General features: G+C 25.1%; 1 protein-coding gene and 1 non-coding gene across 2 annotated transcripts; both read right to left on the reverse strand.

Annotated features, from left to right (window-relative positions):
• Window positions 1–3,046: 3,046 nt before the first annotated feature.
• TRNAS-GGA (transfer RNA serine (anticodon GGA)) lies at window positions 3,047–3,134 on the reverse strand. The gene has a single exon. It is a non-coding gene; the product is annotated as a tRNA-Ser (tRNA).
• Window positions 3,135–10,368: 7,234 nt separating this feature from the next.
• Window positions 10,369–12,894, reverse strand: LOC137837944 (protein C2-DOMAIN ABA-RELATED 4-like). Its single transcript, XM_068647129.1, has 4 exons — window positions 12,713–12,894; window positions 12,400–12,594; window positions 11,943–12,038; window positions 10,369–10,836 (listed from the first exon to the last, which is right to left on the reverse strand). Exons 2-4 carry the CDS (start codon window positions 12,541–12,543, stop codon window positions 10,546–10,548), a joined length of 531 nt encoding a protein of 176 aa, XP_068503230.1. The 5' UTR covers window positions 12,544–12,594; window positions 12,713–12,894; the 3' UTR covers window positions 10,369–10,545.
• Window positions 12,895–13,154: the final 260 nt, after the last annotated feature.

Consider the following 13,154-nt stretch of genomic DNA (forward strand, 5'->3'; position numbering starts at 1 on the left):
TTTAGACTTCGAAAAAAATGATAAATTCTGATGATAAAGTTGAAATAAATATTTGTTAGAAATTACTAAACACAAAACTGAAGAAAAAGAAAAATATTCCATAAACATGAAGAGAAATACTTCAAAAACATGCATTAACAAACTGTTTATCTTTCTAAATATCACATTATCCTTACAAATATATTCTAAAGTAGTATAGATAAAACATCATTTGTAAAAAATTAATAATTAATTAAACGATAAGATGTATAAAAATATGCACATGGTAAAGAAATAAAAATTGAAATATGGTAGAAAGTTAAAGAAAAGGTTGAGAGTTCCATTGGGAGTTGTTTACTTGAACCAATAAAGCTGTCAACACTTAACCGAAATGTGGTAATAATTTTATTACAGAGAGTACAAAACATTTGTTGTAAAATGCATGCATTTGCGTGGCTTCTCTTTGTAATCAAATGGTAAAATATGAACAAGAATCTGCAAATTGCAGAACCTTGAAACCACAAAAAACTCATTCTTGATTCTGCTATGGAATCCTATACCTCACGCAATAATGCTTAGTTTACCCCTTCAAACTCTCTAACCAATGAGATCACATACTTTCCATAAATTCCACCAATCATCTTCTTCAATTTTTTAAAGTTGAACGTGTAAGAATCTCCTATTGATCAAAGATAAAAGTATTTTACCTTTTATTTTTTTATAGAAGTTTTTGGTGATATCCTAAACTCTAAACCCTAAATCTCCGAAAATAATCATTTATTTATAAAAAAAATGTCATTATTTTTGGAGATTTAAGGTTTAAAGTTTAGGATATCACCAAAAACTCCTAACAAACAAGGTTAACACACTAGCTAGCTCTCCTCAAATACACCAAAAAACATCCAACCAACCTAAATGTTTAACAGTTTTGCATACAAATCACAAGTTTTATACACCAATCCAAAAAGGAGATAAAAATATTTAATAGTATTTACCTTATAAACTGGTCTTATAAAATTATACTAGACTTAAAGTTCGCTTCTTAATATAATATTAAAATTATTTAGAATTTACTAGTTTATCAAGTACCTGCTATCAGACTGTTATCAAACTGCTATCAAACTACTTATAAATATATAGTCTTATACACAATATTTGATAACATACAAAATAAGATACCGAAGACAAAATTTATCTTATAAATCGATTTTATAAGATTTTTTTTTTTTTAATGTAAGCTTAAAGTCCTTCTAACTTTCAAATTTTGAATTTTTGTAGTGTTTTATTTGAAAAAATCTAAACCATTTGATAAATAGTTCAAAAGATAGAAAAAAAAAAGTTGTAGTGAAATTGTTTAACATAATTTGAAGGGGTACCCAATTGGGTGAAGAATTGGAGTTTGTGAAGTTAGTTTGAAGAAAGTGACAAAGGTTTTATTTTTTGAAGATATGAAAGCAATGAAAGAAGTGATGCATTTGTGAAATGATAATGTTTTTTAAGTACGGAAAGTGTTTGGGAGAGAATATTGGTCTGAAGCAGCATTTGCAGAGTTACCATCATTGTGTTTCATGGCCTTTCCCCAAACCATCATCACAGTAAAAATAAATAAATAAATAAATAAAAATAAATAAACAATAATCAAATTTAAAAATAAAAAATATTTTCTTCATACTCATTCTAACCCTTTTCATTAACATCTTAATGTGAATTGAGTGATTAAATTCTTTATTTAAAAAAATATTATGTACTTTAATGTTTTACTTATACTTGAACGTTAATAGTTTTTTTTTTAGTGAAATTTAAACACTAAAACTATTGCTAAAAAAAATATAAAAAATACAAAACAATAAAGAAGGAAAATTAGTCTAACTTGGTATGAATTAAATGTCTTAAATTCATGTACAAAATGTGTTTATTAAAGTTAGTTGAAATAATAATTGTTTAGGTCAATTTCATAGACTAATAATGAGTATAACTTGAAATTGTAGGAAAGTAGATTTGAAAGTTTGTGTTGGAACAAAAATGGCAAAAAATGAGAACAAGAAATGATCATAAATTCATAGTAAAATGCATAATTGGTTGTAAAAGGAAAATGTTACCAAAAAATCAGGTAAACTTTGCCAATCTTTTCACAAGTGTTGAAACAAAATGAAGTAACATTAACTAAAACAAACTAATTATATTACTATTAAAATAATAATAATTAGCCTTCAACATTCTCATTGGTATGGTGCATATTAGGGTCTAAGTGTCCTTAAACTTTTGACCCATTTATTATTATTCTCCTTAACAATGACACAAAATTAAGACAACAAAAGGGTGTTATCAAAATAATAAATTTTTCTCTTTTCACCTTCTAAATAAGTAAATTATCATACCTTTTCTTTGTTGATAATAAAAGATTAGACACCGTATATGTTTTTCTTTATAACAATAAAATATTTATTTCATTTTTTTATTCAATTTACTAAAAAAATAAACAATAATCAATTTTTTAAAAAAAATATATTAATTAAATTATATATTATTTTATAAATTAAATAATTACTGATATTTAAAATATTTTATGTTATTAATATAAATTTATAAAATAACTTTTAAATTAATATCTAAATTTACTATCAAGATTTTGGATAGTTAGTAGTTAAAACTTTGGTAACTAATCATTACAAGAAAATTATGAAATAAAAACTAATTTTAGAAAAAAAATAATAATTAGTTACTATTGCCAAATCATTTGACTGTTCACCCTTTCCAATATAAAGGTTTAATTAATCAAATAATAGATAATAAATGGGTTGGTTTGAAAATCAATGAATTACTGGTTGTAGAATATTATTCTCGTCAAACTTAAACCTAACTAAAATAACAAGAGTTTTTTTTTTACGAGGATTTTCTGTTATTCAGATATCATAGACATGGATATGGAAAAATTGATATTCCTTGCCCACCCGTTATCCACTATTTTTTGTATTAGCGAAAAATTAGGAATAGAGAGTCCATATCAACAAATTTGAAATAATAGTATGCATTGGGATGAGTAATATTGATTAATTTGGTAAAGATTCGGAAAGAGAGGGATTCGAACCCCCGGTAAACAAAAAGCCTACATAGCAGTTCCAATGCTACGCCTTGAACCACTCGGCCATCTCTCCTATATAATGATGCCCAGAAACGGGTTGAATGTTGAATAGTGAATCAGTCATATTTTTAATCAATGCATAAAACCTATTCAAACTATAAAAATAAAAAGTAAAATTAGAAATACAAAGTAAAATAAAAAAAAACCTCCTACAAGGTCTTAGGATAAACAAATTTGATTAATTAGTTTATTTTTACGTTATTTCGCACTGTATTGTACAATTCCTTTATTTGTGGGATTGATTTCTCACACCAGAATTAATTCAATTATAGAATGGATTTATACCTATGCCTAGATCTCGGATAATGAAAATTTTATTGATAAGACCTTTTCAATTGTAGCCAATATCTTATTACGAATAATTCCGACAACTTCAGGAGAAAAAAGGGCATTCACTTATTACAGAGATGGTGTGATTTGATTCCATTTTTTTTTTACCGAAATCGGTAAAAAAAAAAAGGAAAGACTAAGTTATAGACATTTTAGAGATTAAAAAAAATTGATTTCTAAATTAATTTCTATTATTGTTAAATGATTTCTAAATTGGTATCTACTTAGAAACCAAGGATTTTGTTACCAAATTTAGAATCTAAATAATTGGTAGTTAAAACCTTTGTAACTAATTAGATACCAATTTAGAAACCATTTTTTTTAGTCTTTAAAATAGTTTCTAATTTAGTTACTATAGCAACTAATTATTTTGTGTCTCTAAAATTGGTTTATGATTAGATATCAATTTAAATTTTATTTTATAAATTTATATTAATAATAAAAACTATTTTATATTTAATAATTATTTAATTTATAAAATTACATCTAATTTAATCAATATAATAATTAATTATTTTGATATCTAAAATTAATTTTTATTTAATAATTTTTTTAGTAATTAAAATAATTTATTTTAACTTTTTTGTTTTTTTTTCACCTTAAAAATATTACATCGTTTAAACTAAACAAAAGATAAAATAAATGTCAGTATTTACAAGGACAATCTTTGTTTATAATAAGTCAAACATACTTCTCAATTAGTGTAGTTAACTTTGTTTATTACGAAGAACAGTGCTATTTGTAGTAACAATAATTAAAATATTAATCTTAATAATTATACAATTCAGTGGTGTTTACAAAATATTTGTATATATCCCATGGTTCAGAGCATGTGGCTTTATGTATTTGGTCATACATTGGAATCCTAAAATTCTTGTTGTATTCTATGTTTTAATCTATTATTATTTATTATATCACTAAATATTATAATAAGTATACATCATCTTATTTTATTAAATCAATTTTGTAATACTAAATTAGGAATAAATTTATTTTTTTAAATGATATATAAGTTTGTCTTAGTAAATAAAATATTGTTCTTGTATCAATATCAGATTCATTCATTCTCTCATATTTGATATGTTCAACCCTTAATATAAAAGAATGTGTTAAGAAAATTATATTAATTTAAATGAGATAAAATCTCATCATATGAGTAAGTAAAAATATCATATTATAAATAAATTAATTGTAAAATTATCTCACTAAAATTAGTTCAATCTTTCTTATTTTAAGTCTTGATATCTTCAAAGACCATATATTATTTAAAGATATTATAAAAAATTATACTAATAAATTAATTTTATAATTTAATTTACTCTTTTTAATATAAACTACAGAAAAATTATGAAATAGAAATTAATTTTAGAGACAAAAAATAATTAGTTACTGACTAAATTAGAGACATTTTTTATATTAAAAAAATTGATTTTTAAATTAATTTATATTATTTTCAAATAATTTTTAAATTGGTATCTAATTACCTACAAAAGTTTTAACTACCAATTATTTAGATTTTAAATTTGGTAACAAAAATCTTTATAGCTAATTAGATACTAATTTAGAAACCATTTAACAATAATAAAAACTAATTTAAAAATTATAATTTTTTTAATTTTTAAAATGGTCTCTAATTTAATCATTATAGTAATTAATTTTTTTTTTTATTTTTTATTTCTAAAATAAATTTCTATTTCATGACTTTTTTGTTGTAATGATAAAACATTTTTACCTCAACACAAATATTTTTTTCTCAAATTTTTACTTTCTTTTGTCATTTTTATTTTCACATCCATCATCACAAGTTCCAAAAGGACATGGCAATGTCTTTAATCTAAACAAGGTGTAGTAGTGAATTAATTTTTTTATTAATTTTAAAAAATATATAAATTTCTTAACAATATTTAATTTAGTAATTAGTGTGTATTTAATTTTGAAGGTGATAGGAAACAGGAAAAGGGTGTTGCAGTGTTGTTTGTTTGTTTGTTTAGGGTTTAGTTTACTGACTCACATGTCAATCACTGTTTCTCTTTTCACTTTCATTCTCTGCTCTCTTCTTCCTCTCACTGCCCTTCATCATTCACTTCAACACATCTCTCATCATTTCTAAATCAATTTTTCCATTCTTTTTTCTACAAATTTCAAATTCTGTGATGAACATCAACATGCTAAACTCATTAACTTTTATCACATTTGTACAACTTATGCTCACTTTTGTTCCTTAAAATCATTTGGAATAAATAACATTTGTAAATGGGTACTCCACATATCCTTCATTTGATACAAGAGAATAAATCACAAATAATTAATTATTCTTTAAATAAATTAACAAAATATTGAACTTTCATGGATCTAGGATATGATTTAGACCATAACAAAGTTATAAATTTTAGATAATTTTAAAAAATATATTAATTTTATAATAACAATATCTATAGATCAGACATACTTATTACTGATTGGAGCGTTGAAATATTTTTGTAAGTATCCATCATCAAAAATATCGTGAGACCAAAAAATTAAAGAAAGAAAAAGTTAAAAAAATCATACACTACGAAGAAAATCATGGAATAAAAACCAATTTTAGAAACAAAAAATAATTAGTTGATATAGTGACTAAATTATATATCATTTTAGAAACTAAAAAAAATTGATTTCTAAATTAGTTTTTATTATTGTTAAATAGTTTCTAAATTGGTATCTAATTAGCTATAAAGTGTTAAGTACCAGTTATTTAAATTCTAAATTTGGTAACAAAAACATTGGTTGCTAATTAGATACCAATTTAGAAACCATTTAACAATAATAGAAACTAATTTAGAAAAAAAAAATTTAGTCCCTAAAATAATTTTTAATTTAGTCACTATAACAATTAATTATTATTTTTTTCTAAAATAGATTTCTAATTTTTTTTTAGTAATATAACTGAAGAGTTTGAATATTTGATAATGGAAATCTGACCTTATTTAAAATAATATTATTTTTCAAGTTAAAGTTAAATTGGTAAATATGTATTTGTTTTTGTAATTGATTGAATGTGGGAAATATTTTGGAGAAGGAAAAGACATGTGTTAGGAAAATTGGTTTGTGGAAAAGGAAACAAAGTTTTTGGTAGAAGAAGCAAAGATAAAATGGTACACTTAAAATTCTTCTTTCATATTACCAAAGGTTTAAAATCACATTGGTAAAAGGATATCTATGTGGATTCACAAAGGATTTCAAACACATTATTCAATGTTGATTTTATTTTACTTTATATTTTCTAAACCACTTTTCACACTTGCCAACTTTATTTTATTACCTAACATCAAAAGCCTATTTTATTTCATCTTTTTACATGAAAAAAAAACAAAAGATTTCACTAGAGGTGTCTTTAGAAAAAAAAAAACTAATTAAAACTATTAAATTTTATTTTTTGGTTTTTATTGCATGAGAGTTTGTAATATGACTTTAATTATAAAGTTCATTGAAATATGTTAAAAAAATTGAAAATTTTCATTAAATTGTACTAAATTATTTATTGAAATATGTTGATAAGAACTTGGGATGATCATAAATAATTTTTTTCTGAAGAAAAAAATGGTTTACACAGAGAAAAAGACAAAACAAGAAAGTTATATCTTGTGTTAATCCCAAACTTTAGCTTTCTTATCATAAGCATCATTACTTAGATTTATTGCACTTTTACTTTAATTTTAACCCATATGTTAAATATTAAATTGTTGACTAAGAAAAATGTAGAACTTTATTTATATATCCTCAGTATATTTTTTTACTATACACCAATAATATACGTTTCTTTTAAAAATAATTAAGTAATTAATTAATAATTTAAAAATTAGTTTAGAAATTTTATTAATAATAAAAATATCAATAAACTTTTTAGTCTTTAAAATAAAATAGTATCTAATTTAATTAATATAATAATTAATTAATTTTTTTAAAAAAAAATTATTTAGTGCTTTTCTTGTAGTATAATTTTTTTTAAACAAATAATATTATTTTATCTTATGCATTTATTTTGAATAATTTAAAACAAATCCTAGATTTCACTTCATATTTAAAAGCTTCTAATATTTTTTTCTTCAACGGATTTGTTTAGAATGCGGAATAAGGAGTGAAGTGGATTTGAGGAGGAACGAAAAAGAAAAAGAAAAGTAAAAAGTAAAAAATAAATATATGAAAAAGCAATGACAAATAGATAAATTCTTCTTTTCCAATACTTTTGCTTCCCTTTTCTTCACATTTTGGAGGTTAAATTTTATTTATTTTTATAAAAAAAATTTATATTAGATATTACTATGCAACTTATCATTTTAGCTATTTTTTCTTTTCAAATCTTATTTTCTTTTTTCAAACATAATTTCTTTTCAAATCTTATTTTCTTTTATTTACAAAAGTTTTCTTATTTGTCTTGTTATAATTTTTTTTTCCTTTTCGGTTTATCTATCATCTTTATTTAAATTTGTTGTTAAAATGATATTTCAAACTTAAATATTGCTTGAAAAACATAAATTGACATGCATAACATGCTTAAATATTATGGTTGTTGAACCCTCCATTTGTCACGTGGGATTGTCGATCTTGTAAATGATTTGATTAAGTACAATAGTAATTAAAAATTATTTTATAAACTAAAAAATTATTAGTATTTAAAGTAATTTTTATTATTAATAAAAATTTATAAAATAGTTTCTAAATTAGTCCTGAACTACCAAGGTTTTAGTTACTTACTACTTTATATTTTAAATTAATCTTTATTAGTCTTTTAGAGATTAATTTAGAATCTAAAATATTAGTTTTTAAAATTTAGGTATCTAATTTAGATACAAATCTAAAAACTATTTTATAAATTTTTATTAATAGTAGAAACCACTCTAGTTATGAATAATATTTTAGTCTCTAAATTAGTATCTAATTGAGTTAATATAGTGGTTAATTATTTTTGTTCTTTAAATTTAGTTACTATTTAGTGATTTTCTTGTAATAATAGTACTAGATCATAAGGAAATATTCATATTCATAAAAGGTCTAACATTGTTCAAGTATAAACACAAGATAAGTAATGTAAACATTAATTGCTCAGCTAAACATATTATAGTTGACTTGAACGTCGGAGTATCTTTGCAGGTATCCACCCCAACCTCTAAGACGAGAAGACTGAAAAGAGAGGACAAAAACCAGTTTTAATCGAATACGATAAGAAAAATTGAGAGGAAAAGACCAAACAACTTAAGGAGCACTAAAACGATAAGAAAAATTGAGAGAAAAAGACCAAACACCTTAAATAGCACGAGAAGACGCAACAATTGCCTGATATTTGATCTTACCCTATCATTATCATTGTAAGAACCTATTCCATTTGTTAGAAATGATTAGTTTTGTGATAATAGTTGAATTTTTTAATGAAAAAAATACTAAGAAATTTTTGATGCCCTATTAGTCTATTTTTTTAAAACTACCTACTAATCGGAAATTATTTAAATAGTTATTACAAAATAAAAATTTATGACTTTTTGGTTTTCTGGTTTTGACTTTCTCAACGGTTATCTACTATAAATTCCTCTCTAAAATATAAAAAAAAAAAAACGAGAGTGTATGCTATAATAAGGTTATCATGCCATATAAACCCTACCAAAAGCTTGAGTTATACTAATAGATGGAATCATTAGTACACATATTTAATATTTGTTTTATGATTTCAAAAGTGTATAAGAGCATATTTTTATAAAGATGGGTCCAAGAAAAATTATAAAAAATTATTTTTTAATAACTTTTTTCTCAACTTTTGATTCATAAAATATTTACAAATTTTGTAATTAGTTTAAAAAATGTTTTCTTCTATTACTAAAGTTAACTCTTTTAATCATAACCGTTATATATTTTTTATCATAAGATTATCTATCATGTTAATACAAGTAATGTAATAACAAAGACCAAATAAAATAAATTAAAAACTAAAGTTAAAAACATCAGAAAGTATATATATATATATATATATATATATATATATATATATATATAGCTTCTGCCCCTATGCTGCTGCTAACTGTTTGAAAGCTTCTTGGATGTCTTTGGAAAGGTTAAAGACATGGAAACAGAACATTTCTTACATGGTTTCTTTGTCCTATAAATAGTAATTCAACCTCAATTATTTTCTGAAGTTGCAGAGATTGCTTACACTTGTAAGAACCTCAAATTATAAGATAATTTTAATTGTTGAAAATATGAATTTTAAATAGTTACTTAAAATCCAAAAAGCTTACTGTGAATAATTACTTATAAATACAAAAATAGTGTAAAAACTCATTGCACTATTCACTATTTTTACTCTATAAGTGTAAGGTCCAACTGCAGAGTAAGGTAAAAGTTTCACTCAATGAAAATCATTTGTCTTTCCTCCTTGAATATATAAATATTTCCTTCTCATGATTGCTTTATACTGTACATTATTTTCATCTTTCTTCCTATTTACAGATAACATGAAATAAATAATTAAAACCTTCATCATCAAGATGCATACAACTGTTCTTCAAAAACATTCACCAAGAAAGTAATGAGTACATCTAATTTCTATACAGAGAGAATACTTTAAACCACTTAGAAACAGTTCTAAGTGAAACAAATTTTTACAAACAATGATAACAAAGATTATGCAATTACTGTCTGATCTTGATCCAGAGTGAAAGTTTGCAGACATTATTTCTGTTATCATCTTATGAATGCAGATTTCATAATCATCTTATGAGAGCAGATTTCATAATGCTTCCACACATCCCAAAATACCTTATAAAACCGATTTATAAGATGAAATTTGTATCCACTTATATACTTATATACTATGAAATGTCTAATCTTTAGTCGATGTGTGATATTCAGAAGAAGAGGAGAAGAAGATAATATATAGAGATTACACATGAAAAAGAAAAAAGTTAAAAACTGTACTAAAGCATCTCAAACCGGATTATAAATACAAGTTCAGTTTGTTCCTCAACAAGTCTTAGGTAAACCTGACCGCAAGTTAAGTAGTACAAGGCAAAAAGCCAGCTTAAAATGCATGAAGTTGTTAATACATACACAAACACCTCATAAGATCATATACCCTTAGAACCAGGAAGATCAATCCACTGCAATTGAATTTCCACTTCACCACATTCCACATTTTGCAATCTAAGGATCATATCTTGGACAAGCTTGCCATTGACACAAGTGATGCAGCTCTCATCAGCCAGGAAGTTCTCCGCGCTTGGTTGTGTTCTTTTGATTACAGTACCATTTGGAAGGCCAGTTATGTTGCTCTTCAAGGCTTCTATAAAGGGAAAGATGTCAAATTCTGCATCTCCCATTCTGTCATCTTTGCTAAAGGTGTCATGATCATACACGATCTGCAATCAGAAAGGATCATCAATCAATGAGTACTCTAATTGATCTGTCAGACATTAGAACATCTCAGAAAAAAATTTACCACAGGGTTAGAGAACACCACTATCTATTTGAGAACAAATTACCCATGTCTGAGCATGGCAAACAAGATTTTAAGTGAAAAGTTTTTGTTTAGTAAGGTAGAATTGAGTTTGCTACCAAAAAAGCATGTTTGACAATAAGAGTTCAGCCTATGTTTGGTTTACCATTAGGACTCTTCCAACTTATGTCCATATGGTTTGTTTGTGTTTGGTTTCCTACACTTACATATTTGAACAAAACCTCCTTTCTAACTTCTAAAATGAATATATTTCCAATTGGTTTAATAAGTCAAATGCTTTTACAAATTTACAAAATTAAATTTACTCAAAAGTTAATTTTGGAAACTTCAATCCAAACATAGACTTCTACTAAGTACATGTTCGAATTAAAATTTGAAAACTCAAGTTTGAATGAACTTTATTTGCAAAACCCTTCTTTTACTTCCATTTCAAATTGAGTTTCAAGGAAAAACTCAGTTTACAATCGAATTGAACTCAATACCAAACAACAGGTTTTTTCAGTTTACTTTTTGAACATATCTGGAGGCCTCCTAACTGAAGAAAACCAAATATAGTCTAAGTTTTAATACAGACTTGCTCTGAAATGGAAGTTCCAAACATCACTTCAAACACACTCTTAACCAAAACCTAAAATGAAGTTTGCAAATACTTTGAAAAAAAATTCTTGAGACAACAATTTTCTAAGGTGGTTTACTTTTCAAGGCATGAAATAAGAAATGATAAAATTTAATACACCAGAATAGAGCAATTCATGAAGTTGCATATACTATTATTCAATCACAGATAGTCTCGAAATGTTCAGGTTTGTTGTGTAGATTGTGGAGTTGTTCTCACTTCTATTCACATGAAAACAACTTGTTTTTCAAATGAAGAGGCAAGAAAGAGCATGACTAACATCTAATATCAACAACATATCTCATCAACCCAAGACAAAATAAGAAAAATCTACATCACTATCTTTGAACTGAACTGAATTTAAAAAAAAAAAAACAAATTCAGCCACTCACCAGTTTAACTTGATGATTCGGATCTATAATAGAAAGCGTAAGGTCTTCATTCCACTCAGGATTCACATCCTTTCTAATGAAACGGGTCTTTAGTTTCTGCAAACCAAAAAAAGATAAGGAGGAGGGTCAACAATGCCTTAATTTAAACATGATCAACCACACCACAGATAGTGCAACCAAAATGCTTCAATTTCAAACACTAGCATTGAGAACTAATGATGATGACAACAACACATACACACACACCCATGTTATGATCATCATGTAAGTCGAACACCAATCAAAACATGACACAAATTTAGAACCTCTAACCCATTTAAAACCTCGAAATGAAAACAAGATATTTACAAAAATTAGGCAAAAGGGAGAAAAATCTCGAAACTTAACAACACGGGCCAGCGTGGATAGGCAAAAAGATTGAATTTTTAAAATGAAAATAGAAAATTGAAGAGAAGACCTGATTGAACATCTTGATGACAACATAAGGGTCGCTGCTTCGGACATCACGAACGGCAAGGTTGATACCACGCTTGACGCGAACCCTCAAAAGGCCAAGGAGATTTTCCATCAGAGACTTTGGTATTGAATCCACTTCCTCCATTTCTTTTATTCTGTTTAGAATTTATAGTAATGACAAGATAACAGTTTCTTTCTGTAAAAAAAACAAACAAATCCAAAATAATGAGTAATGAGTTGTTTATTGTGAAATCAATTAAGGGTTAGTTAATTGAAAAATGAGATGACAGAGGGAACGTGGAAGTGGGACCCACCAGAAATGGATTTTGGTTGTGGAAGGAGATAGAGAAAGCTTGGAAACAGAGGAAGAAGGAGAAGATGATCTCTGAATTGTCTTTGTTTTTTTGTGGGGGAATGAGAGGTGACATGTGCTTTCCTTTTTCTTTGACTTTGGAACAGTTGGATTTCATCCGACGGATATCACGCAACTTCAACCAGTGTGTCTGTGTCTTATTCACCATTTTATTTTATTTTATAATTTTATTTTGTTAATTTCATTTCTTAATGTGATTATGTTTTGTATAATAAGGGATTAAATGTGTTTTATGTAATTTTTAAATATATTAAATAGGTTTTTTGAAAAAAATTCGTTTTATATTTGCTTCTTTAAAAATAATTATATTTTTAATATATTATTAGTATTGACGATAAATAAAAAATTGATGTGTGAATATCACATTTTTCAGTTAAAGGAAA

Source organism: Phaseolus vulgaris, chromosome 4, assembly GCF_000499845.2.
Source record: "Phaseolus vulgaris cultivar G19833 chromosome 4, P. vulgaris v2.0, whole genome shotgun sequence".
Classification (NCBI taxonomy): Eukaryota; Viridiplantae; Streptophyta; class Magnoliopsida; order Fabales; family Fabaceae; genus Phaseolus; species Phaseolus vulgaris.

What these genes read in the sequence shown, in the direction of transcription:
- LOC137837944 (XM_068647129.1), bottom strand. Translation starts at nt 12,543, where the DNA reads ATGGAGGAAGTGGATTCAATACCAAAGTCTCTGATGGAAAATCTCCTT. An exon ending in TCATCAAGATGTTCAATCAG is followed by an intron (nt 12,039 to 12,399) that starts GTCTTCTCTTCA and finishes TTTGGTTTGCAG; the next exon opens with AAACTAAAGACCCGTTTCAT. An exon ending in CGAATCATCAAGTTAAACTG is followed by an intron (nt 10,837 to 11,942) that starts GTGAGTGGCTGA and finishes TTCTGATTGCAG; the next exon opens with ATCGTGTATGATCATGACAC.